This window comes from Aspergillus versicolor (assembly GCF_001890125.1).
Source record: "Aspergillus versicolor CBS 583.65 unplaced genomic scaffold ASPVEscaffold_5, whole genome shotgun sequence".
Lineage (NCBI taxonomy): Eukaryota > Fungi > Ascomycota > Eurotiomycetes > Eurotiales > Aspergillaceae > Aspergillus > Aspergillus versicolor.
Window position 1 is genome coordinate 387029 of NW_024467528.1, and position 26810 is coordinate 413838.

The 26810-nt window shown below is 50.6% G+C and overlaps 6 protein-coding genes across 6 annotated transcripts; 2 read left to right on the plus strand and 4 right to left on the minus strand.

Annotated features, from left to right (window-relative positions):
• Window positions 1-741: 741 nt before the first annotated feature.
• On the minus strand, window positions 742-4827 carry ASPVEDRAFT_52921 (putative leucine permease transcriptional regulator (SAC3); the record flags this gene model as incomplete). The annotated part of the gene is made up of 6 exons (XM_040814718.1): window positions 742-1406; window positions 1464-1771; window positions 1825-2857; window positions 2996-3956; window positions 4011-4190; window positions 4246-4827. 6 exons carry the CDS (start codon window positions 4825-4827, stop codon window positions 742-744), a joined length of 3729 nt encoding a protein of 1242 aa, XP_040667942.1.
• A 1430-nt stretch (window positions 4828-6257) lies between these two features.
• On the minus strand, window positions 6258-8336 carry ASPVEDRAFT_659470 (uncharacterized protein). Its single transcript, XM_040815848.1, has 6 exons — window positions 8110-8336; window positions 7841-8054; window positions 7359-7787; window positions 7104-7298; window positions 6687-7048; window positions 6258-6581 (listed from the first exon to the last, which is right to left on the minus strand). The coding sequence occupies exons 1-6, from the start codon at window positions 8200-8202 to the stop codon at window positions 6369-6371; spliced, it is 1506 nt and encodes a 501-aa protein (XP_040667943.1). The 5' UTR covers window positions 8203-8336; the 3' UTR covers window positions 6258-6368.
• A 4658-nt stretch (window positions 8337-12994) lies between these two features.
• On the minus strand, window positions 12995-13465 carry ASPVEDRAFT_28788 (uncharacterized protein; the record flags this gene model as incomplete). The annotated part of the gene is made up of 1 exon (XM_040810152.1): window positions 12995-13465. The coding sequence occupies one exon, from the start codon at window positions 13463-13465 to the stop codon at window positions 12995-12997; it is 471 nt and encodes a 156-aa protein (XP_040667944.1).
• A 2017-nt stretch (window positions 13466-15482) lies between these two features.
• On the plus strand, window positions 15483-16185 carry ASPVEDRAFT_41662 (uncharacterized protein). The gene is made up of 3 exons (XM_040812400.1): window positions 15483-15537; window positions 15605-16048; window positions 16122-16185. Exon 2 carries the CDS (start codon window positions 15644-15646, stop codon window positions 15911-15913), a length of 270 nt encoding a protein of 89 aa, XP_040667945.1. The 5' UTR covers window positions 15483-15537; window positions 15605-15643; the 3' UTR covers window positions 15914-16048; window positions 16122-16185.
• Window positions 16186-16566: 381 nt separating this feature from the next.
• Window positions 16567-16956, plus strand: ASPVEDRAFT_83695 (uncharacterized protein; the record flags this gene model as incomplete). The annotated part of the gene is made up of 1 exon (XM_040817433.1): window positions 16567-16956. The coding sequence occupies one exon, from the start codon at window positions 16567-16569 to the stop codon at window positions 16954-16956; it is 390 nt and encodes a 129-aa protein (XP_040667946.1).
• A 3877-nt stretch (window positions 16957-20833) lies between these two features.
• On the minus strand, window positions 20834-26430 carry ASPVEDRAFT_41664 (ATP-binding cassette glutathione S-conjugate transporter YCF1). The gene is made up of 9 exons (XM_040812401.1): window positions 25807-26430; window positions 22914-25730; window positions 22762-22865; window positions 22662-22707; window positions 21827-22611; window positions 21617-21771; window positions 21499-21567; window positions 21349-21440; window positions 20834-21268 (listed from the first exon to the last, which is right to left on the minus strand). Exons 1-9 carry the CDS (start codon window positions 26086-26088, stop codon window positions 21011-21013), a joined length of 4608 nt encoding a protein of 1535 aa, XP_040667947.1. The 5' UTR covers window positions 26089-26430; the 3' UTR covers window positions 20834-21010.
• Between the last annotated feature and the right edge of the window lie 380 nt (window positions 26431-26810).

The following is a 26810-nucleotide window of genomic DNA, read 5'->3' on the forward strand; positions in this document are numbered from 1 at the left end:
CCCCAGGCCGGCTTAACGTGATTTTACCACGGCGCTGGCTCTGGTACCGCTGCTGGAAGTACTTCCCTGAGAAGCAGTGGCGGAGTCCGCTCGAAAGTATGATTGAAGGGGGCCGATGTTGGAAAAGTCCAACACGGGCGGGGATTAAGGGACCAATTTTGTCAAGTGGTAGGTGTTCTGCCTAGAAGTATTCTAGCGGCAACGGAGCTGCTTGTCGTGTTGTATACTTATGTGTTGGAAGAGTGCAGGTGACTTTGGTGGATGTGGAGAGATGATGGTGGGCGGGTCATGTGACTTGATACAGCTGGTGCTGTGTGTTCGTCTCGCTCGTGTAGAGGCAATCTCGGGTATTTGTAGAGGCAATCGATCCTCTAGTTTATGTACTTTTACTATGATGCTCCTTATAATTGTGGAAAGAAATAAAAACCCGGCGAAGCTGCGCGTCACACGCACAACTGTTTAGTGCCATGAATTCAACGTCCCAAAACTATGCTCAACATGCTATGTAGGTAAAATAAAAACAAGACATTAAGGTATCCGCCGAACACCAAGCGCAATGCAATTAATACACACACCAATCAATGCCAAAATACCAGACATCCATCATAAATATGTGACGTGGGTGGGTGGGTAGGTAGGTAGGTAGGTGGGGGACGCGGGAGAAGTACAAAAGACCACGATAGTAGATACAAAATGAAGATTTCCCAGTGTATGACACGAAACACACACGCCCAACGCAATTTACTTCCTCGGCGGTGAGTGCCAGGATGGTTTCCTCGGTGTGAAGTTGAGGGGTTTGTAAGCTAGACCTTTACCCCCGGTCATTCTAATTCTTTGCTCTGTCCGGGACATGCTGCGCCCAAGTCCAAGATCGCCATCAGGGGCAAGAGAAACGTCGTATCCGCTCATAACGGATTGTTGGGGAGATACGCTGCGGGAAAATACGCCTGAAGATCCGACACTGCTGCGGGGGCTGTAGGAGGAGCGCCATGATTCATATGGTGCTGAGCCGCCACCCAAAAGCCGCGGCCCGGTTCTCAGTGACTCTGCAGCTATACGAGCGGCTGAAAGAAGAAGGTCGTCTTCGTCAACTCGATTCGGCTTCGGGGGCTCTGCCTTTTGTTCCGCGGGTTTTCGGGTAGTCATTGACTCGATTTGTTCAAGGATGGGGAGCTTCGGCAGAGGCTTTAGGGAAGAAAGGGCCATGGATTTCCGAGGTGGCTGTTCAGATTTCGGCACCTTCGGCGCCTTGAAGACATTTTCTGTTGGTGGGGTTTCTTGTTCCAAAACCCGTTTTCGACTTGCTGGTGTCGAGACAGTGTTCCGTCGTTTATCAGCGGCTTCCATCAAATGAGCGATCCAATCATCCGACCTGCTAGTTTCTTCTGCTTCGTTTTCATTAGACGCTGCAAATGATTAGTGTGCCGTCATCAAGGTGGCTCGCCAGATTGGGAAGCGCCTACCTGGTTCTTCATTGATAATCTCAACATCTGGAGTTTCTATTTCGGTACTATCGTGTTGGCCCTCAATTAAAGGCTTGGAAGGTGCTGTCGCTTCTGCTCTACCTGGAACTGATGGTTTAGAGAACATCGGCTGTGCTGGAACTTCATTGCTCGATAACGGGGCAGCCGGTTGGGGGAACAATGTCGAGCTTGAGGTTTCTCCGTTTGTGGAAGTGGCCGGCTGGCTCTGAGGCGTATCTACGCTCATTTTCGCAGAAGGAGGCTTGAAAACGCCAAACGGAGGCGTTTTGACAGTTGAGAATATAGAGCTAACATCTACGAAATCGTCAGCCAATGTGGACATTTGAATGATCGGAATTACATACCTTTCTTCTCTTCCTCGGAGTCAGACGATAATGAAAATGGGAGAGTCGGCTGATCTGGCTGCGCCGGGGGTTGCGGCGGCGAGGTTTGCGGCGTACTTGTCTCAGGTTCCTGGGGGGCCGGTTGTACCGGCTTGCTGAAACTGAATAAAGGTTTAGGAGCCTCAGGAGGGGGGTTCGGTTTGGCAGTATCGAAAAGACTTGTAGAGGACTGTCCAGCAGTCGAGGCACTATGCTGATCGGGCCTGGCATTAAATAGCGACGGCGCGCTGAATGGGGAGGTATCAGAGATTGTAGGTTTTTGGAAATTTTGGAAGGGATTAGATGAGGGTGCTTGAGATGTCGGGGGTTGGGTCGCGCTCGGAAATGAGAAAGGCGAGGCAGCCGACGTAGCAGGTGCCTTTTCGCTCTGATTTGTTTGCGCAAGGGTTCCTGTATTCGCAAAGAGACCTGACGGCTGAGCAGGGCTTGCCGGTTTCGGAGGAGTAGCCGTCGGCTGACTAGGTTCAGCGTCTTGAGATGTAGAGAACGGGGAGAACGGCTTCGCGAAAGGATTGAGAGACGGGGGTGGCGTAGTTTCTTCTGACTTATTAACCCCAAAGAGGGACCCAAATGGATTGGGCGCGGCAGGTGGCTGAGATGCGCTGGGATTGGGAAAGGAGACTCCCGTGGTAGGGCTTTGCACGCCCGCAGCAGTAGGTTCCGATATGCCCCCAAATGCAGACGGAGAGCCAGAGGTGGGCGGCTGCTCATTTATCGTACTCGCGGGTCCCTCATTGGGCTGGAAGATACCGGTAGGAGAAACTTCGTTGTCGTCTTCGCTCACAAAAAGAGAGTCATTGTTATCGATGGCCATCTGCCCAGTGGGGGTAAGACCAGAATCGCGCTCGAGGAGGAGAGATCTGTCTACCATTCCTAAAGTCGCAGCTTCTTGGACGTTTACTCCAAGAACAATAGCGACCAAGTTTCTGCCTACACGTTTTGACTCGACGTATTCCTCGGAGAAGGAGTGATCAGAGGACGGCTGGAAGGCTGTTGAGTAGATAGAGTCAGTTGACATCACTTACATCTTCGAACGGGAGGTACACAAGGCACGGTTTCGCAATAAACACAACAAAGGAACAAAGAGAACAAAGAACGGTAGAGCGGATCATATGAGATAACACGTACCGACAGCGTCAACAGGGCGGCTCCCCCAATTGAGGTACAGCTCGCCATTGGCATTTTCAGCCAACTCTAGGCCCTGCTCTTCACAAAATTGTATCGTCTGATCGTCGTCGTCAAAGCACAGAATATTCGTCAACTCGTCAACAGTCCACTCTTCATTCTTATGCTGTTGGGAAGATGGGTAGCGGCAGTATGCCTTCCAGATGGAACGGATGGCTGTCTGACGCATGTGGTTGAAGTAAATCTCCGCCACGCAGGCCATAAGATATGACACGGCGGGGGAGTTGACTAGGCTGAAGAAGCGTGAATAAAAACCCTGGGCAATCGCATTGGGCCGTTTGGCGTCAAGAGTACCCTGATACTCCCAGGTGTTTTGAGCTGCAGCGAAGAGCTCCAGCGCTACTCGAACACGCGGCGCGTTTCTCAACTCGGCCGGCCATTTCTGGACACGAGCTTCCAAGTCGGGTCGCTGATCGTGGATCGAAAAGAGGATATAGTAAGCGCGGAACTCGTCCTCGTTAGGAAACGAGATCCGACCTCTGTTGTCATCATAGTAATACATCAACGAGAGCATCGTGTTATTCAGCTGTTCGCGTTCCTGGTGTCGATCAAACGGCTCTTCATTCGCGGGGCTCGAAAGCAAATGAAGAGACATGATATGGAATCTAGCAATTCTCTCAAGGCATGTGACAGCGACTTTGACGTCTTCTTCTTGAGTTACTTGTTGTACTGAGAAATCATTTCGTATTGATCGCGTTCGGTCCCAAACGAATTTGTGAATTATCCCCAATGGTTCCGGCCCGCCGATAACGTGCCGTGTTAAGTAGTTCATTGATTGAAGAAGGGTCCCAGGTGTTCGAATGTCAGAAGGGAGCTGCTCATCGTATCCTGCAGCGGACCGTCTGAATCGCTTGAGCATCTTCGCCTCCATATTCTGCAGCGTATTGGTCGAAGGATGGAGGTACTATAGCCAACGGTAAGCGCGAGCAAGCAATAGGACCGTGTTAGAGTTACGTACCTTTTCACTCTTATCAACCATCTTCTGAACTATGCGCTCGACGCGTTCAAACTCAGGGCACATGCTTGTACAGGTACCAACGGGTGTAATGGCCTTATTTAGCGACATCGGCTGGTTTGGATCGGCCATCTGCCCGGCCTTGATGGCCTTCTCCCGTTGCCTAGCACGGTCGATTTTGAGCTATTTTTGAAGCATAAGCATTGAGCACAATCGAAAACATCATAACAAGACTTACCTGCTCATATCGGTCGCCGTAGCTACCCGTAGCGGAGGTGTCCTCTACAGGGACGGAGTTTTCAGCGGCTCCATTTGTCGGCTGGGTGGTAGGTCGCTTTCGGGGGTCCCTCGTAGCATTAACAGAAGTGCCGCCATTAGTTGACGGTGCCCCAAACGGTGACGGCGATCCGCGTCCAAAGCCCGAAAAAGTCGGTTTCTGTTGCTGTTGTGGGGTCGGCGGTGTAGCAGGAGATGCAGAAGGTTGGGTCTGCTTCAGCTGCGCGAAAGGCGAAAATGTAGATTGTGCAGACGCTGTTTGTTGTTCTGGCTTATTAGCGCGCCATGTCTTACTTGCCGCGCCGGCACCTCTTGCACTTCCTCGACCAGCTCTTGTTGCAGGAGCTCCGCGACCTCGGCCTCTACCCCGGATGTTGGGGTCCCGTGGAACATTGGAGCTACCGCCTCTAGGCTGGAAAGCGGACGCCCCCCTAGGCTGGAAGGACGTCGCTCCTCGAAATGGTCCTCCACGTCCGCGTGCCGTTGAGCTCGCTGCTCCGTCCGTCTGGTGAAGCGCGGCGAAAGGGTTTGCCGGACTGGCCATACTACCGCGAGGGGCGGAGGAGCGGCGTATGAAGCCGGGATCCCCCTACGAAGTGGTTCAGTTGTATTTTGTTGCTCCAATTCTTCGAGTAATTTGGGTTGTTTGAAACTTCGTGTGCTGAAACTCTGTATGTTGCTTCGTTCCTTATGTCGTTCAACTCGTCGCAAAACACTGGGTATAGGCTCGCTAAAAGAATAATCCTATAATTGCTATCCACCGTGATCGTTGGCAGGCGCATAATGAGAGTCAGCCCATGTCCGTCTAATGTATGAGAATATCATGATGGCGCGATTCCAATTAAGATGCGAAGGGCGGAGGGAAGGTAGGTATGTAGGAAGCGGTGGGACGGATGTTGAAGGAGCGCAGAAAATCGGAGATGTCGCTGTACCTTTCGCAAATTTGTTGACTGCCGGAACGCCACCGCCAGCGAGTTATTCGATCTATCGGCGTTCTAGCGTTGTTAATCGCGTTCATGCGTCGGGAATGGCCGTCGCGAGCTGTGTTGTTCGACCTTGATCGTCGACAGGCCGCAACAGGTCGCCGGCTTAAACACGAAAACTCGACAGGGCTCGATTGACAGGTGCGATTGGCGACCTCGAAGGATCTAAAGGAAGGCGAGATGATGGGAGAAGATCTCGGGGCGATTTCAACAGCTGAGCGGAGTTGAAAGAGATCTTGATTCTCTTTGTCGTGAGGAGTTCCCGCGAATCTCTGGGGAACGTGACTGCGTCAAAGGTGGTAGCTCAAGCGCCCTTGGCGCGCGTCTACGGTAGATATTAGCCGCTCGAATCAACGTCTTCCAAAGCAACAGTGTGAATTCGCAAAGGAAAAATAAAGTGACCGAGAGTTTGTTTCGGTGATATGAAAACTCAGCTAGTTCATAATACGTGGTTTTTTTTAGGCAACTGGACTTATGTTTTATTCAAATCATCTCGAGGTTAACTATGTACTGACACTACAGTATATACACCACCTGTTCGAAGCCCTCAAAAGGGTGTTTCTCGTTCCCGCTCTCGACAAGGAGATCAGTGTTATTCAACTTCGCCACATGCGCCCTCGCTTCAAAATGTATATCGACCAAATCGCAAAATTAATTCCCAATGCCAGCGACAGCGGCAACAACGTCCCGCATAACATTCCATCCCAAAGCGCCGCCAACCCCAGCGACTTTTGTTTCGTATGTGAATAAGGCAAATATTTGGATGCAAACCAACAGATCCAAAGCAATATATATAAATAAACAATAACCAAACGCATGTACCCAGAAAAAAAAGGTCATAAATGTCCGACTGCAGACAGTGGAAGGTGCATATATGCATCTATCGGTTCGTAAAAAGTATGGGAAATTCCTAGTGGTAGGGCCCCAATGTCAAAAAAAATAGGATCCAAAGCAGCAAGAATCAGAAATATGGTATTCGTTCATATGATTCATGAAGTCGTTCAAAAAAGAAAGCGCTCAGATGGGCTAATTTGTTCGAGCAGATACAATCATCATAACGAAGCGGCGATAAGGTGAGTTGAGCGAGGGTAGAAGCCAGCCCTTAGAAAGATTTGGTAAGTGATGACCTTCCTCCTAAAATGTCCATGTGCCTTTCACGGCCCAAGTCTTGAGGCAGGCCGTGAGTGGGAGGCGAGTTCATCGGCAGCGGGTAGTGTATTGGGTTCTGGGTAAGCGTCTGAGCAGGCGCATATTCCATCGGATTGTAGAGATTAGGCCGGAATGGTGAGTTCCAAGCATCGAAGTGACTGGCTTGCTGCATTGGCATCGTCAGAGGGCGAGAGCTTTCTATCGGAGCGGGAGCAGTGAACGGTGTCTGGGATAGATAATCGAATGTGCTAGGAGGCTCGTTCGGGCTGACCAGGTCAGGTGCTGCAGTTCTCAGCATAGAATGTGATTGATAGTCATCTGCGTACTCGGCCGACGTCGTAAAGTATGGGCGGGGTTGTCTTGATGGATCGCCGGAGTTTAGGCTATCATTCATGGGGAATGTTTGGCTCCGGTCGTTGCTCATACTGAAAGAGCGTGTCTGCAAGGCTAGAGGGTCGACGGCAGGAAATGAGGGCAAATGCTCTGAGTATGGTGCTGAGCTTAATGGGTCCTCCTCATCTTCGAAGTCTTCAGGCTCAATCTTCTGCTCCGTGTCGCTCACCACGGACTCATTGTCCTTAATGTCCTTGGTCGGTGCATCACGGTTGCGAATGTATACCATGGTATCCGCGNCTATATGCTTTGATTAGTTCCGCATCAATGGCCATGGGAAATCAAAATAGCATACCAACTTCTCCCCGTTCGAATCGCTCTTCTAGTCGCCTGACCTTGAAAATCTCGTTGAGGATCTCCATCTTATCCTCCATACTTTCTTCAGGGCGAAGCTGTCTTTTCGAGTCTTGTGCGACTTCCTGCAGCTTTTCTGAGGTGATGTTGAACCTGCCCAGCTTACGCAGGATGTGGATCAAGAGACGAAGTCGTTCTGTGATGATATAGAATAAGAATCTTGACACAGCCAGAAAAAGTGCAGGATGGCACTTACGGTCTTTCTTTAGGTGATCGGGCTCCTTGTGCTGAACTCCAGCGGGCCACCACTCAGGTTTCGTCTTTTCTGGGTCCCCCTTCTCGCCGGGCGGAGCGCCTGCTCTCGGCCTGCCACCGTTGTATGGGTGCTTCACTTGCTTGCGTGGCTCGATAAATTTTATGAATGCTTTTGCAATGAGACGACAGTTTATTTGCTGGAAGTGTTTAAGGGCCGTTTCGTAGTACTCTAGGACCTTTGCGGTGTGACCGATTGCCAGAGCTACCATGTTGTTGGTGGTGGGTGAAGGGATCTGTGGGATAGGCTCGGGGAACTGTTCGCTAAAGGACATTCCAAGATTAGGGTCCTGGGCGGAGGCCTTACGGCGTTTGCCGTGACGGTGGTATGCCGCTGTATCATGGGGATGATGGTATTGAGCCACCGAGGGACCTAGGGTTCATCATAAGTCAAAGTGACTAGGTATGAGAGACTGGTGTCTTCACAGCACATACGACGTATCAGTGGCTTGTTGTATCCTATCTTGGGGCCGATTATCTCAAGGAACTTTTCACGGACATCGGGCGTAAAGACGGAGCAGTGCTGCTCTTGGATGGATGGGGACTCGGAGACCTTGATCTTGCCCATGTTATCGTAGTAAATCAAGGCATAATGAGCGAAAGGAAGGCTGAAGGAGGGATGTAAGGGGGGCCCCATGGGCTGTATCAAGCCACGTTAGTCCCGTTATTAGTGGGTTCCTGTAACTGTTACTCACCGAAGCACTCTCCCAACCAGCACAGCCATCTTGCATAGACGACAAAGACCTTTTGAGTCCCGGCCCTGAGGAAACGGGTATATTGACAACCATTGTGTCGTCAATAAATACAAGTCCTTGGGAAGATAGCTGGTTACTCAGAGGATTTAAGACAGGAGAATGATGTGTAGTCCGTGATTGAAAGTGTCACAGATCAAGGAGAGCGATGATGCAAAGAGTCAAGCATGTGGATAGTGATGGAGTCGATAAGGTAGCGAGTGTGGTGGGCAAGCCGATGAATTTGTAGTTCTTTCCAAGAGGTGCAGAGCGTACTTTGGGGCGAATTCAGGTCGTGAGGCCCCAGTAGTTCGTCGTCAATCAACCTAACTGCGGGAGAGGTTGTTTGACTGTGTGCTGCAACGACACCAAACTGGCAACGGAACTCCAAGTTAGCAACCGCTTTAGCCTTCGGAGGAGCGTGTCAAGTGCATCGTCAAAGGTAAGCGGTTGGCGAGGGGGTAAGCGGGAAGCGAGAACACGACGGGTATCAACAGTCGAACGCCATTCTAGGCTGGCAACTCCCAACGGACAGTGCAGTCTCCCGCGAGTGTAAACAACAAACGTTTTCCGCCAGCACTCAGCCAAACGGAGGGGAAGATCATCCAGTATCGAAATTTATAAAACATAACGAAGGGCCGGCTGCTTACCAGATGGTGAAGGGTTTGCCCGGGATGGCAGAGGAACCCAGGGTCGAGCTGCGGGGTGATAGTGAAGAGAGCTGCAGGAAACACAGTGTCTTCCCGTGTATCACAAACTGGTTTGCGTTGAGGATACAATGGGGTTGGAAGTGAAGGGATTTTTTTTTCTCTTTGTTCACGGGGAACGACTGTAGGTAAACGGCAAGGGTGACACGAGCGATGCACTCGGCAGCGTACAGTATACAGTACACTCTTTGTGCTGATGTCCTGGACTCCTTACTGCGTCGTGGCGGAGGAGAGTGAAGATGACTGGAAAGAAGAAACCAATGAGGGAGACTGAGGACCTTATAAAGATCGAAGTGAAGCAGTGTTGGAAAGCAAAAGGACTGGACTGGGCCGTTGACTGGGGGGAGAGATGGCTTTTCACTCTGCGAGATATGGCCCAGTACATGTAGGTATGCAATCCATCGAGATTTTGCAAAAGAACCGCCAAAAGAACCCACTCTGCACTTCTTCCCCCCTCTCTCACGACGATTGCTCTCTCTCTCTCTCAAAATAATCGAACCCATCCCCAATCGGGGGTCCCAGCAACATGGATGATCCCTGGGCGCACTTCATGGTCAAGGCCGAAACACAGCTAGAAGGCACCGGTACAATGCATGTCTGCAGTAAAGCCATGCAGCCGGGTGGAAATTTGGAATTACCTTTTCGGGCTTGAAAAATAAAATAAATTATGGTTTTGGGGCCAGAAAATAAAATAATAAAAATAAAAATCATTTAAAAAAAAAAAAGATTTCTGGAAAATCGAGCAGGTCTTTTGCTCGCACTAGTTTTTGCTTTTTGTAGTCTGGCCTCCATCGCCAACTCGGACTGCGATTTGTAGATCGACGCCCTCGCTGACCACACCATCATCTCCTCCACACCCAATCGCCTGCGATCGAGCCTGTCTGATCTCCCCAGGCTCTCCAGTTTCCGGTCTTCAGTGGCACTGGCCGCACACCCCAGCCGGATATCTCAAGCTGTTCGGAACGGGCCCGTCCAGAGGCACCGTGGACAGTTCCAAGGTTGGGGCGGCGGTCCGCCACGCCCGCAGCCTGGAAAGTGGGTGTCTCCTGCTTAGCGGCTGAGGCGTGCAACAGGAGGATAATCCCTAATCAATGTTGGCTGCGTCGCAAAGTGATAGATTTCAAATACATTTTCGGCAGTCTTTTCGGCCTGACAAAAGCACTCGCTGGGGAGCTAGTATAGTGAGGGTTAGTCGGGTCACTAGTTGGCAGTGGAGCGCTGGGGCACTGCACTGGAGCTACGGAAGACGATCTAACAGCCTCTCGCTTCAGGATATTCGAGCAGCTCCAGCAACCTCCAGGGATGGCCTTCCCGGGACCAATTCCATCGCGTTCGGGACTTTTGCTCTTACCGCGATTGGCATGGCTTGATCATTTGACATCGCGGCATGGGCGTGTTTTGCCTGTCAAACGCTCTTGATTTGCACTCGGGAGGATCATTATTATTCTTCTTTCGTTAGCTCTTTTGCTGTGCCGGCCCAACCCAGAACTCCCTCCACTTGGTCCGCTGGCGCTGTGGCCTCCCATCGTAACAGTCAGTGCCGGTCTGCGAGTCAGCCCTGGGCACTGGCGAATCTCTCTTTGTTCTATTCTTTGATCGTTTTAATTAATTTTACGAACAGAATCTCCGCGGCGACAACTTGCGACATCCGGGAGGATCTAGTGTACCCTGGTCTTGGGGACAATCGTAGATGGTTCCTGGCCGGCGATTTTCTGTTGCAGCAGGTTGCACTTCTCCCGAGTTTCGTCTCATTGCCGTTTCTGTGGGTGCAGATGGTGAAATGGCCGCATCGTATCCTTTTTCCCTCTTTTTCGTTTTTTCTTTTTTTCTTTTTTTCCCTCCTTTCTCGCACTGGACCTGTCGGGGCTCGGGAGGAGGGAGGATGGACCAACAGTCGTACTTCTGCCCTCAGCATGAGTGGCCAGGAGGGTCCGACCCCAAATCGGAGTCTCGGATGGCTTGCATTTCGTACGACCTGTAGGAGAGAAGAGCGACTCGATCACGCACAGGCCCGCATATCTTCAGGGCTGTCCCACAGTTTCCCACTGAACCTTCTCGAGTCTCGAGGTCTCGAGTCTCGAGGGTCCGATCGAGACCAAAGCTCAAACGTAGTAGTACAAAAAATTGTCCCCTCAGAACTTAATGGTGTTTTGGGGCCATGATTCGTGTCCAACTACGTAGTGAGAAACTTAGGACCGAAAAGGTCCTCGCGGACCCCGATGTGCGATCGGCTTCAAATTTGAATATGAATAGAAGGAGATTAGTGCGTCCATGAGACACGCCAAGTGCTGCATGACCTTTCGTAGCTTGAGAGTGGTCTCTCCGTATTAATGGCGAGTCACTGCCACCACCATCACCTGATTCCCACCGCGGACATAGACAGCGAAGGCCGATATAACCGTAGATCTTGCCGGAATCCTGAGAGGGTATTATTATAGACTGACCAGATGAAGACACCTGCTCGGCTTATCGGGGTTTAATATACTTTCTGCTGGGGAAAGTTTGGCACTTGGAAAAGTTACCAGCAGTCTGGGAACAATCCGTGCGCTGTGGCAGGCGATCCCCGAGAGCGCCTCACTAAGAAGGATAGCCTGTTTTGAGGGCGAGGACCCAGCACGAAGGGACGAAGAGCATTATGCGAATCCGGTCAGGAGTGCGAGGGAAGGATGAGCTAGATGAAAATCATTATATCATAGTGTTAAACGAGTGCAAGGGAGGGGGGATTGGGGGATTGGATCAAGCCTTTTGACATTCCGTCATACGGGAGCCACCTGGGACAGCCTCGGAGTAGACCCAGATAAGGAACAGTGACAGTTCCTGGGTATCATCTCGCTAAGCAGTTTACGAGCCGTTCTCCGGTGAGTTCAACAAGGGCTGTTTCCAGTTTTGGACGAAGTAGTGTCGCTCTTCGGAACAAGATGTCAACGAATAACTAGACTGGAGGAGACGAGAGCTTTTAGGCATTCGTGCTCAATGGGAGAAGACGAGACATGATTCGTGAGAACAACGTGAGAGCGGGTGGTATCAGTGCTTCATTCTGCTTCCTGCCCCGCCAAGTGAAGATTCCTCCTCACCAAACGCCAGCTGGCGATCGTTCCAGCGGGCCGGGTTCAACACAACGAATTTGACTCCTTGTCCAGAATTATGGAGCTTTAAGTTACACAGATCTGAAGCCCAAATCACTGATATCCGCCGAAGCGAAACTTTGTTGATACGCTAACTGCTCATCTACATATAGTTACCTGCCCCTTGGGAAACGCCCTCAAAAGTCAGATATTGCCGTCACTCAATCTTGCTTCTCGAAGTTCTTCTACGCAGCCCGAGATTCAACCGCCCGCAATCTCATAATGTGGAACATTGCTGTGGAAATCGCAGCCCAAGTGGGAGCTCAGTCGTGTTCCTGCTGACTCCTGAGAGGACAACGGCTGCCCCGCACACACGGTCGAACAATCCCAGCCCACAACAAACATCCAACAGCCAACACGTATGCGATATGAGGCGGTTCGAGTCTCCCCAACGTCCTTCCTCGACATTCCGACTCCGTCCAAGTCTTGGGGAAGTCTTGGACTATAGTAGTTGCCTTACAAGATTAACCCCTCCTCCCGTTTTAGGGAAGACCTTAGCACGGATCGGCCCCATTTTGGAGTTTTGGACTGAAGGATTTCAAGTACACACCAATGCAAACTATTTCTTCAGCTTATCTGAACACTATAGGATCCACAAACAGGAGGCATCCGTTGCCTTTCATTCTTCCCCTGACTCAACTGTCTTAATATCTGGTTATCGAGATAAGCTCCGTTGGAAGGAAGCGGATAAATCTCCCTGAAACACTCCAATCCCCATGGCAGGAGCTGAAGTGGCAAGCTCTCATACGATGAGTATGATCGTCTTACAATCCTGATAAACGTGACACGATACGTTTTGTCCGCATTTGGATTAGTAGCTCCATCTCAAATTTGTCATTAAGCGCCGAATGATCAGAAAAATAGCAAAGGCTGCCGAGAATTATCCTCACAGTAGCTTGACCGTTCTAAGACTGATGTTCCAGGAGATCACCGCCTCACCCTCTCTCATCACCGCAATGTCATCCTGGACTAGACTAATGGAGGGTACGTGATGTGTGATGCCTGCATTCCCAATCACTAATCTCGAAACCGCGCATTCAAAGCCAAGTGATCACACATTGGCAACCCCTTACAAAACTCGAATGTCTCATCAATCTTGTAGTTCCAGGCTCCTTCCAAAAACGCAAAAGTAAGATCTCGGAGACCCTCGGTGGTGGAAATGGACTTGCATATCTCGAGCAACGCCGTTTTTTGACAGCTTCCCCCTTGGTGGATGATTGACATGAATAATTCCACGGCCGTCCTGATGACGTGCACTGTGATTTGCTGTCTCGACCCAATGACCTCGTATCCTCGCTGCGGGACAGCCTCGTGGATGTTACCCGCTATTGCTATGTTTACATTGTTCCAGTCCTCCAACGTGGCATGAGGAATTAACCGTACATACACGAAATCCATGCTTCTTGCAGTTGACAGAGCTGTTTGCTTCACGGGCTTCACTTGTTCTGGAGGAGCTGCACAGTATCTCACCGCTCCAGCATCAAACATTTTGACCATATGCCGGCTTACGTCGCCGTACATGAAATATACATGATGCTTTGGTAGATGGCAGCAGACGAATAATGTGAATGTCAAGGATTTCATGTTTTGTGAGGACCTTTCAACCTGGACTTTTGTTGCGATTATTCCATTTAATTTCCAATATTTTATCGCTGTTCGCGATTTCTTCCTTTCTTGGAGCCCAACAACGACTTATCAACTTTAGTTGGAGACAGCCGGTTTGAAGCCCGCGTTTGCCGCCGCCGTGCCATCAACACCGTCTCAGGCGAACCGTTTCTTTGTCAGACGAGGCCATTCTGAAAGTCCAGTCCGAACTTTTCGTAGTATACGAGGATACGCAACGCGAAATCTCGCACCCCTGATATCCGCTTGGTTCGGAGCCGAGACTGAGCGGGGATGCAAAGAAAGAATTGAAATTAAGGGAAGTGCAATAACTGGAGCAAGAAGATGAGCCAGGGGCGCCTGTCTCGGAGCTTGGAAGGGGAAACGACACTATTAGCCATTTAAGCTGGCAGTCATCATTGGACAGAAAAGCAAGCCCTGACAGCCTGACAGGCTGATGGTCTCGATGATCAACAAGCTGCCAACTTAATCTCTGGCTGACTTTTACCCTATTTTTGTCATTGCCCAGTTAGCGCCCGTCTAGTCCTGGCGCTATCGGCCTTTATTCGCACCGCTTTGTCCGAATCGGGGAGTTCGTGGCCCTCATTGGGTCTGTCTGACGGTCTGACCTGCTCCTAGACTGCCTGTCTAAAATCCTAGTGTCTTCAATGTTAGGCAACGGACACACCGGACGACCACTAGATTGGTGCCCAAGGGGCAGGATCTTAATGTCAAGGGGGTGGCAACAAAAGATAATATCCCTCAAGAATCCAAGCTCCTTCGCAGCACTGTTCTCGTGTGGCTGACGATATCCAGTTTGAATTTTGAAATCTAAGCTTGGAAACTCCACTGGCACACCGGAAAGTAGCGAGACTGGAGACGGGGATTTTCAACAACGGTTAGGCTCCCCCCACTCAGATGTCGATCAGAGGAGTGTTGAAGGCTGAAACAGGACACTCTGACCCTGATTAACAAGTTCATAGTGATCAGGGGTTCTTGACATGAGTAATGTATGGACCGAGATGTTGACAGGATTGAGTAAGATGGACTGTTTTGCTTCACCTTCAAACATGCTAGGGTAGTCCATCGCTCCAGGTTTGCATAATCTATGCGCAACTGCGCTTCTACAAATTGGGGAACCATCGCGAACGAGTTTGCGTCATCGTTGCATGGCCGGACTCCCGCTCCTCCGATCAAGAGAAAGAAGAGGAAGATTCGAGGCACGATTTCAGGAACAGGTTCCCACCTCGCGATGAGCGATGAGGGTAAGATCTGAGCACCTCAAACACGACCTAAATTGCCAGGCTGTCAGATGAGAGATGACAGGAGCTTGGACTCTGACAAAACGCCATGAAAGAACGGGATGGGACAAAAGAACTGTCGTGGAAGTGCCCGAGCTCCCTGAGGGAGTTGGAATCGACCAATTGCGACCGCGCGCCGACAAGGTTGGGAGTCGCAGAATCAACCCCGCGATGGCAAAAGGCCGGGTACTTTGGCATGCTCTCAGCTTTTCTTGGCCATTTCCCGGGCGAGAAATAAACGAAGCCAGCCAGTCCTGAACTGGCAAAAGCAGGAGCATCACTCTCCCAGGCATCAATTTTACTGGCAGCAGCACCCTGCCAAAGTCCTGCTCTGATCGGTGGGGACAGCTTCTCGGGGAGTTCGGTCCGCCCGTCGCCATCCCGGATACGATCTCCAGGCCTGTCAAGCGCCAGCGTCTCACTCTCAATTCTTGATTCTTGAGTGACCCCGTGGCTTGACGCCCGCCTGCCAAAAGACCCAAAGTCGCTGGTCTGGACTGCCACAGCCCCACGGCACTGTCATCGAAGTCGTCACCCCAGATTGTTCCTCGCAGATGCAACCGCCCTATTGGCCGATCGCGCTGGATGACGCGCTTGAGCGTCGAATGTGCGATCTGATAGCATGGAAATGCTTGCGCTCAGGCGCGCCTACCAAAGGTACTTACCCTTTACAGCAGGTACTACTACAACTTCACTGCTCAGTGCTCAATCCGACAAAAAGTAGAGTTTCTACTACTGTCCTAGTCTCGGCCAGAGAGTCTCAATGCGACCTTTCCCAAAGTCCCTTTGCCCCAAGGTTTCCTTCCACCCACTCACACTCGTGGTCGCACTGGCCTTTCGGGGGAAGCTCAAGGCCATCCTGGACGACGGTCGGACGAACCCAGACCCAGACACATGGGATGGGAACCCTGTCAACACCGTGGGCTCCGGGACCGAAGCGATGGGTTCCGTCATTACTCAAGGTCCCAGCAGAATGGTGAATAAGCGCTCAAGCTCAAACGAAGGTTTGATCGCGTGGAACGCACACGGCTAGAGGTTTTGCGGCCAGTATTCACGCACGGTCGCAATGCGTCAGTGGTGATTTGGGGAGCCTCAACATTCATTATTCGACAACACTGTTGTGATTCGAAGCCATTATGCCTTTGTCCGAGGGGAGCGTCTATGCTCTGTGCGTTGCCTACAACCGGCTTCTCGTAGTAGATTTTTACCCCGCCTGAACCAAGCACTGACTGCGTACTAAGTTTCTCGATCTCTACGAACTACCATGGAACCATCACGTCAATTGCGATATCGCCGTACTTTCTTCCGACAACAAAAAAAAAAAAGTAGACTTAGGTATACTGAATCTATCATGCCTCAATCTCCCTGCTCTGGGGCCAGCACATTTCGATCTTCCGCCATGCTCAATACCTCACAATTACGTCCGCTACGGTGCTGTGCACCCCGGCCCGGGCCTCTCCAGGATCATGCATGTAGGGGCACTATTCTTAGTGTGCATGTGCTACCGCAGAGGGTCCGACTGAAACTTGGAAGTGGATTGTGAGTTTGTGACACACATTCTAGCTCAAAAACCACAGCTTTAACGGCACTGGATTCTCAATTGGGATAGAGTTTTTGTATCTCTCTTGCGCCAGTGTGATGATCGCTCTCGCAGCGGGAGCATCTTGACTTTCGATAGCTGATAATATGTCGAAAATCCCCAATAATGGCAAGAACTCCAGCTACGTGTCCATGGATCGCAAACTGCCAACTCATCCGACTAGGCTGCGGGTAACGCGGGGGTCTCAAGACAAACCATGGAACCACCCACATGTCGTCTCGAACTATATGGGCGGCGTTATACAGGCCATACAGGCCCAGCGGGTGCATGAGCAACTTCCCTGCTTGAGATACGTTTATGACCCATCTAGGCCGCCACGGACGGGCGGGATCCGGCAAGACCAGAGTGGAGAGTTGAGGAGGGCCTCGCCTAACGAGAAACACCACGCAAGTCACGTACCTCAGAGAGCTTCACGGACGCAGCAGTCAACCACGCCGCCGATACCACCCGCGCGACTACTTTGCCCTGGGGCTTAAGCGCAATTATCCTTGTGCAACTCGCCACCCCACCCGAGATTTGCAGATCTTGTTTCAAGCAAACAAACCGGTTCAATTGGACTATAACCGCCGATTAACTTTGTCTCGACTGCTCGTTTGGTAACTTCAAAGTTCATTGCCATCATCATCGCTTCAACTGCAAGTCGCCGTTTCTGTCCATGTGCTGACCCAGCGTGGGTGCGCCATGGTTTTCTTGTCGGCAATGTTTAATCCCCACTAGCGATTATGATCAGTACAATCCTCTTCACCTTCAATGCGCAAGAAAAGCGGCGATCTCCCCGCCCAAAATCTGCAGACACACAGACGTTGCGGGCTTGGAGCCCCATATAGATGCAACCGCAGACACCAGTTCCATTGAGTTCGATCGCACCTTTCGCGTGGATGGAGTTCCCGCGCCCGCGCCCCAGCCCTAAACCTATCTCTTACCCGCCATATCCCTGCCTGCCACGAATGATTGGCAATGAACTGTCCGAGCAAAGTTGAGATCCATCCGATGGGTAATATCCTATTTTCGCAGAGGGTTACACTTCCCGCTGCGGAAGGCTCTCCATCGGGGCGTCTGAGGACGACAACGTGGCTAGTGCTTTTCTCATTCTTATCCATTATTCGTCTCAGAACAATCTCAATTAACTTGCAGGGATGGCCAATGTTGCAGTTCGTAAGTTCAACGCTATTGTTGATCCTCTATGATATCAGACGATCCGGGAAACAGATAAACGATCCCTGAAGCGGACGCCCACCAGCGAAGTACCTCTTCCTATTGGAGCAGTGTGTACTTTCCACGCCGAACAATCACCGCGCAATCTGCTCACATTCTGCACATACCCCTTCTCATTTATTTCCAATCGATCGGCTTTCTCACGGAAGCTTCTTAAGATCACTATGATTGGATTATCTTGGCTACGAACCGATCGGTCTGAGGCAGGCCAAATGGAAAGGAATTCGAGCTGGTACGGACACCTGGAAGTGGTAATGCGTTGACCTGTCTGCGGTAGCCTGTCATATTCAATAATCTCCGAAGTCCAAACGGCTTTGCCGAAACTAAAAAGGAAGAGAATGGTAGCTGCAGGCAATATCCTTGTCAGCATCAATGAAAACCGCGGAAAGCCCATTTCTCAGTGACATTTATCGAGACATACAATGTACCATTATCAGAAACTGATCGGGTGGCGCTTATGCTCAATCACGCTTCTGCAAGAGGCTGCTCCTTCTTGCCTTCCATCTCGCCTCCGTTTCAGATTAGCATACATGTTGCGTTAGGTTAGCCCCATCGCCCCAGTTCCCCGTTCCCCCGTTGACTCTCAGCGGCGTTTTGGAGGAAGAGCCCACTGGTGGCTGAGCTGGCTTCCTGGATTCCAGGAACCCACACGGCGCTCTTGCAGGGATCATGCTCGATAAGCTGCGACGAGGGAACCGTGGTCAGACCACCAGCGGCGATTCTCCATACCCCATATGGCAGAATAAAATGTATGGAGTATATAGTTCTCGACCCTGAAGTTAAACAGGTCGGAGATATATCTCAACCTGGTATGGTTTCCGTGTCGCTTGCATTGACGCGGCCATCAAGTGGAATCGCTTCCCAGTTGATGACGAACGTTGATATACGCCTTCACTCCTTCTTCACCCTGTATTGCCGTTTTCCGAGACGCCGTTTGCTGTAGAGGGGCCTTTTGGTCTCGATCTATCTATTATTCTTATTCCAAATCTCGTTTCAAATGATCCCGACCACTGGGGCCTTGACCCATCTACCACCCCGTTCAATCGGGGCGCCCCGGTCGATCAAGATCCATACGGAAGCGCACATGGATAAATACTATTGAGCACAGACATACAGGACGATTAACTGAGGCCATGATATGATGATACCTCGACGGCTTGACTTTTCCCCCAAAGAGGTTCGTACTTTTACTGCAGAACTGTGGAGATCGGTACTAAAACTCTAGTAGGAAGGAGCTTCTAAATTCATGCGAGGGATATCCTGGCATTGTAAATATAGTTTCAGCTTGGACGTACGCGGCGCCAACCGTCTACACTGACTAACAAAACCCTCCTTCCACTGTCTGCACGCTGCTCAGAAAAGAAATATTTCCCCGGTGAAGATCCAGGGAGTTGAGTTTCAGGAATGCGTTGCAGGATCTGGTTTCATGCGTCCGGACTCGCGTCGCCGTCGCCGTCGCATCGTATCGCCGCAACTCCATCGCGATCTCCAGCCCAAGCTCTCCTTCGGGGTCCACGATATACAGAGTCCGACCGTGGGTTTGCGAAACGACGCGCCGTGATTGGAGTGTGCATTGAAAGAGGTTCGATCCCCGAGGTTCACTCGTAAATCACTCCCAGGCGTTTGGGTACATTTGTAGTGTGGCAATCACATATGGGTCCGTGACCGTGATGGCAAAGTGAATATTGGGAGAAGACGAGACCCAAAGACCGGGATACAGAAAAGTAGAGATGGAGGGGAGGAGGGGGGGTTTCGGGATTTCGGGATTTCGGGCTCCATGGAGAAGTCAACAGGTTCGAGGGCTGTTGATCTATCTCGATCGAGGCAGTCCATGACCCCAGTATGTCGGCTCGAAATACTCTATACTACGTACGCTCTTTTCCGTTTTTCTCTCTTTCTCATCTATCTACGGAGATTGTCGGTTCGACTCTCCCCGGGCCGGATACTGGCTATCCAAACATACAATCACTGCTTTACGTGAGAGAGCATGGGGATCATAGATCGCTGAAGGATTGCGCCATACAGTGAGTGGTTCGTTGTTGAGGAACGGGGAACAAGCCCAGTCTGCAAGGGGAAGAACTCAACTTTCACCATTGTAAAGCTACAGAGTTATGATTAGAGTTGGGACTCGAGATCGATCTCGAGGTCGATGTTGAAGTTGAAGCTGAAGGTCCCAGCTGGACCCTGGGGCATTTGTCCGTGCGCTGCAGAGGCCTGTGCTGCCCTATACACCGAACTGTGCCTGTGTTGTGGCCTGTGCATGTTCTCGCTTAGGGTTTGAGTTCAGCGAAGTTCAAACCAGCACCAACCACCACAGGCAGAGTTAAGGAAGAACCCGGAAGAACAGCTGTGGAAATGGGGGAGGATGAAGGGCCCCGCAGTCCGGTTTGTACATGTAATCACTGATCCAGCCCACTCCATTTCAATCCAAGTCAACGAGTAGAAATGCGGGTAGACTCGCTCACTGTCGGTGGTTGGTGGCTGGGGGCGGTACTGACAAGGACAGCCCGACTTCTTTAATATCAGCACCAGCCACTGGACATGCAAGACAAGGCCAGGCTCCCATGCCATGCCAGTGCGAGTTCCACTTGGTATGTACGGACATGCCGGCGGCAAGAGTCTCCTTCTACTTATGTATAATTTTATCAATAAATATAAATACGCACAGTATACGAGAGCCTGGCGGCTAAGCAAGCTGCGGCTGCGACAGGGTCCTCCGGGGTGTCGATTAGCTGCCAGCGACGCCGCTCCCGCCGATGATAATTTGATTGCATCGCATTATTTCGCCCCCAGCTGAGCTTTGACCGGCTCAGCGTGGCGCTGAATCCTGACAGTGGCTCTCGTCGTGCTGGATGCAGATGCAACTCGTGCAGGGCAAGCATGCAGAATGCAGCACTGTCAAAGACTTTGCCCCCTACACCGCTATTGCGGGACGATGATGATGACAATGTCGTTGACGAGCTGCAGAGGCCACCCCGCGCTCGTTCTCTGAAACGAGGGGAAATGGGGAGGATGGAGTCTGCGTCTGAGTTTTATGAGATCGATCTTTGTTCATTCTGACGTTGTTTATGTGCAGTTTATAGTAGTGTAGTATACTAACTCGACTACGGGACCATAGACACAGGTTGAAAAAACCAACAACAAAAAAAAAAAAAAAAAAAAAAACGCCCACTACCCAAACATTAGTTTAACAAATCAGAAGCATCAACTTTTATATTATAATTTTCCGTTTCTTTTCACTTTTGGTTGTTCCTTCGATTCCTTCCTGCCTTGGGCTGAAACCATAGAGCAGCAGGGAATGTAAATTTAACCCAGTCACTGTACATTAATGGCGTTGCCGTCACTATCAAGCAAACCTGCTTCCTTGACGAGGTCGTAGAATTTTCCACGTTGCTTGATCAGCGCCGCTGGCGTGTCAAATTCGGCGACGCGGCCCTTATCGAGAACCACGATCCTGTTGGAGTCGATGATCGTGTTGATTCGGTGTGCGATCGTGATGATTGTGCGGTCTTGGAAGATGCTCGAGCGCAACGTGCGTTGAAGAAGTGCATCCGTTTCAACGTCAACGGCGGCCTATGATTGTAGCGTTAGAAACAGCCGGGGGTGAAAAAAAAAAAAAAAGGAAGAGAAATATCGGTGAAGATGTTACTCACCGTTGCTTCGTCAAGCACGAGAATGTTACTGGGTGTTAGGAGCGCTCGGGCGAGAGAAACAAGCTGGCGCTGGCCTTGGCTGAGGTTGGAGCCTGTGTGGTCGGGTTAATTAATATAAGCGCGATGCAAAGACTATAGTTAGCTACATACCTCCTTCTTGAATGTGCGCATCCAGCTGACCCTCCATTTGAGAAACATGGTCCTTTAGCCGTGCGTGCTCTGCATACAGTCAGTAATTAGTTTGCATTTATTCGCCTCGCCAACGTACCAAGAACGCTCCACAGTTCAGTATCATCATGCACATGGCGAGGGTCCAGGTTGTCGCGCACTGTCCCTTCAAACATGGCAGGATCCTGGGGAATAATGGCAAGACGCCCCCGAAGGTCGAACAAACCAATTTTCGAAATATCGAGGTTATCAATGCTAAAGAAGAGTTAGTTAAGTCCAGTAGAGTGCGACCAGACAGAGGAGTTCTTACCTAATTCCACCGTTGGTAGGCTCAATGATGCGGAAGAGTGCCAGTGTCAATGAGCTCTTTCCAGCTCCTGTACGCCCAACAACACCAATTTTCTCATGAGGCTTGATATCTAGGTCGACATCCTTGAGAACCAAATCAAGCCCTTCGCGGTAGCGCGTGCTATAGTTCTTGAACGACACCGCGCCTTGCGCTGGCCACCCGATAGCTGGGCGGTTCTTAAAGACGACCTCAGGCCCTTCGCTCGGCAGGGCAGCGTACTCGAGCACACGCTCGACAGACACGATATTAGTCTCAACCTCGACAGTCTGTCGCACGATCCAGTTAAGAGATTGAGTGATCTGGAGAGCATAGGACATGGCCAAACCGACCATTCCTGCAGATAGCTTACTACCGGTCGATACAGAGACAATCGAAAGCAGCGCAGACGCCAGAATAATAATGGATCCGATAAACTCAAGGCGAACCGCAAGCCATCTGTTGGCACTGATGGAGGGGAAGTAGGCACGGAGGTTTGCATCCATACGCCACTCATTCTCCATGCTGAATCTTTCCTCTTGTCGATAGGCCCTGATCGTAGATACGCCTCCAAGTGACTCCTGGAAGTGTGCGAAGATGGGACTCCGCGTAACGCTATCAAGACGTTTTAATTCACGGGAGGTGCGGAGGTAGTATTTCTGGTAGCTGAAATATATATATCCCAGGGGAAGGACAAGAATCAAGAATAGGGGCGTTGAGGTGGCAATAACAATCAACGTAAAGATTGCTTTAGCTGAATTTCCAAAAAGCTAGTTCACTGTTAGCAGATATAAATTGTGATGTATGCAGAAAGACCAACCATATTGAATGTCCGGGCAAGGACCTCGTCGATACGATAAATGTCACTATAAACACCTGTTAGAGACTGCACGCTCAATATGTTTCTTGCTTTCCCTTACCTGGAAAATCGATTAAGGACCCGTCCAGAGGGTGTCGTCTCGAAAAAGCGCATCGGCGAACGGAAGATGGAGAACGCCATCCTCTCGTGAAGTTTCCGGGATGCCTATTCCAGTCAGTGGGTTTCTTCGGAGTTCTTTAGTTTTCAACATACCTCGATAGAACAAAAGATCCACAAAATCAGATTTTGGAGAATGACCAACAAAGATGACCCAATACCCAAAGCCAAATAGATACCGATGAACTTGCCAGCACCCGACGAACCTGCCTGCGTTTCACTCATCTCGGTCCAGTGCTTAAGCCAGTAACTTCCTCCCACCTGTGCTGTCTGTGCACCCACCAGGGTTAAGAGGTAGATACCGACAGCAACTAAGTTGCTGTTCTTAGCATATTCACCGTACACGCTCCATTTAACTTTGCCTTGTTGCGAGGTCTCCTGGGTCTGTTTGCTCTTCAAAATATTTTCTTCGTCCCCAAGCTTGCGTCGAGGGCCTTGCCAGCTTACGGTGCTTGCGCGACGCAGTGTGACAGTGCTCGTTCTGCGACCAGCAGCGGACTTGATTGGGGCAAGAGAGCCAATCTGCTGTTCAGCCTCGTCCATGTCAGAGTATTCAGAGTCAGGGTCTTCGATCATAGTCGCAGATTCTGAGCTTTCAGGGCTAGCAAGTCCACGACTTTCGGCACCAGAGCCTTCGTCGTCCGAATCGTTCATGGTCGTGCGAACGAGGTTGGCGACCTCTCCCTTCATGGCCATCAGCTGCTCGTATGTACCCTTTTCGATCAATGTTTTGTCGCGGAGCAGACCGATGAAGTCCGCCTCCTTCAAAACAGGAATAGCATTTGTGGCAAGAATTCTCGTCTTGCTGCTAAGAATACCATTACGTCCAAGAACACGGTTGATCAGATGGCGACCAACATGTTGGTCTACTGCGGATAGAACATCATCCAAAAGGTATATATCAGCACGAGCGTATACGGCTCTGGCGAGCGTCAATCTGGCTTTTTGTCCTCCAGAAAGAGAAATTCCCCTTTCTCCAACCTCTGTCTGGTCGCCATCGGGCAAGTTCTTGAAGTCGTCGACCAGAGCGCATGCCTCTACAGTTAGGTCATAAAATTGGGGATCCCAGCGATGACCAAACACGATGTTCTCTCGAACACTAGCATTCATAACCCAAGCGGCTTGGGCGACGTATGCGATGCGTCCACGAACTATGACTTCTCCCTCTTTCTTCCACAAGTCACCGAGGAGGGCCTGAAGAAGAGATGACTTCCCAGAGCCGACACGGCCAACAATGCAGTTAAGCTCTCCCTTACGGCAGCTCAGATCGATGTGCTCCAGTGCCGTCTCATCCTTGTACCTGTTCCAACAGAAATCCGCCTCGCGAATACGGACAGACTCGTCCCCAATATGGGTGACAGAGTCTTCGTATTTCACGGCATCGCGTTGGAGCTCTTCAGCAGTCAAGTAATCTGTCAAACGTTTAACAGCTACGGATGCTTCAATCACTGCGGTGATAACCATGGGAAGGATCGAAAGTGGGAATGTGAGGAGGTTGAAAAGTGTCAGAGCCGGGAATACAATCGACGTTGTCAGAGGTCGATCTTCAATCAGAACAAAGACTGTGAACGTGGAGCATGAGACGAGGAATGGCGTCGACTGCCAGGTGAAGTTTGCAACAGACTGGGTTGCTCCAATTTTGCGAAGAGTATTCAACTCCAAGTCATTACGGATATGGCTCAGCTTGTTCATAAACGCATTGTTCCAGGCGTAAAGCTTGATGCTCTTGATGTTGTTTAGAATTTCGGTCATTAGCCTGGATCTTGCGTCCTTGTTCTTCATCTGAATAAGTTGGAGTCTCTTCATCATTCGCGCAATGACACCATTAAGCGGGATCATGAGGATCATGACAGCGATACCAGCAAACATGCTCACTCCAACCAATTGGTAAAGTGAGATCATACAAAGAGTGATTTGAAAAGGTGCAGACCAAAGCTGCGTACCAAACTGGGTCAGATCAGATAGACGCTGCTGATCCACAGCCATGTGGTTAACGATGTCGCCGGTGGTCTTCGATGCGCGCCCCTCACTTGAGAGCTTAAGAGATTTGGCGTAAATCATAGCAGTAAGGCCGGATTTGACACGCATACCGGTATCAAATGCCCGTTGGAAATACTGATGAAGACATGATGTTTGGGTCACGGAGACCACAAACATGGCAAGAGATATAGCAACCCCTCTAATGACCGGCTGCGGCTCAGGGGTCCGATACGAGTTGATGAAATCAATCAGTATTCGTAGGAGTTGCGGTTGGACGAAGGCAAGAATATCACTTCCGCACTTGATAACTGCTCCACGAAGATAAGGACCACTATAGGATTTGAATAGTGCCATCCAGAGAGATGGCTTTTCTCTCTCCAGTTCGTATTCCCAATTCTCCTCCAAGGCATTACCAGTGGTACGGGTGGTATCCCGTCGGCGAAGATTCCATAGGTCATCCTGCGTCAAGAAGTTCTTGTACCCGAATTTCATCATAGGCGTCATCCAGCTGAAGGTCAGAACCGAAAACACGTCCGCATACTCGTACGGACATTCATCTTCGTCACCCAAGGCATCATAAGCACTCTGCTTCTTCGGAACCAAATACTCCAGTGCGAACTCCAGAATCGCAAGGCCCAGACTGACGTTAACGCAGACAAAGTATGGCAGAGAGTCAATGTAGGACTTCTGAGCTACGTGCGACCGCAGTTTGACAGCGTATGCGATAACAAAGAATAGCCAGTAAAAGAGGACAACGCCGTTTGCGTGTCTGCTGCGCCAATGTTCATAGTACTGTACGGCGAAGATAACACCTAGCGAGGCGAAGACAAGGACGGAACTCCAGAATCGGAAGTCAGCAAGCCAGTTGGTGTAGGTTTCGGCTTGAATTGCGGCTTGTAGAGCGGTAGTAAATAACAAGGCGGATAAAACAACCTAGACGATTTGCAAATAGGGTAAGTCAGCTAATGAATATAACTAAACGGGATTCGGCGCGGACAGGAAGACGAACCAGCTTAGCATAGAAATGCCAATTCTTTGACACAGGTTGTGGTATGCGCTTCTTAAAGAGGAACCAGATAGCACCGCTTCCCAAAACCAACCCGAACACGGCAACCAACGAGACGCCCAAGTCCAGGAAGCATGGCGTCAGATCGAATCTGAACCGGCTCAAAGGGCCCCAACCTTCGACATCGCCGCAGAAAGGCTGGAGCTTCGCGGATTGGAATGAGGTCGGCGGCAGGGATCCTGGGGCGATCTCCCCGAGGACCGACTGAGAGCTGTCGTCCAGCATTTTTCCCCGGAATGTGTAACCCACACCTCGATTTCCTCCTCCGGAGCACACAGAAGAGGGAGATGAGGAAGCGGCCGAGCAGAGACAAGAGTCGCGATCACAGAGAAAGATGGATGCGAGAGTTGGAGAATGAACCCAAGAAGACAACCTCTCTGAGACTGCTTACTAAAAGCCAGGCGAACGATGGCGAAGCTTGAACGCTTACGGATTGGTAACCGGGGTTGTCGGACTTACGCGCACCGGCCGATCTACCCGTTTTCATGCAGAGAAACCATCGCATTCTCGACTCGAAATTGCTCCAGGCTCCTCCTCTCCAAGTTTCTGTTTGCTGATTGAACGAAGCATGCGGAGTCCGTCCTCTCAAGCGTCTGGCATGAGTCACGAGTGAATTTGTCCCACTCCCACGCTCACCGCTGTGGAGAGAAATCCCGCGAGATCCTTGGCATGCATACTATACGACAACAGCCGTCAGTGCTCTGCAGACTGCAGCTTATCGGAAAGCAGAACGGCTGCTCCACAAGTCAAGGTCACCTTGGGTCTTTTTAACAGCTGCAGTTCTAATTCGCCCTTGGAATTCTAAATATCATGGGGTGTGCATTCGGAAAAACACAGCTTTCAAAAAGCTCGTGTAGCTTTGGCTGAGCAATGATGTAATGGATCGATCGATCCACTCAGCCCCCCTGCCTCGTGCTTCAAGCTTCGATGCTTTGACTGGTCTAATT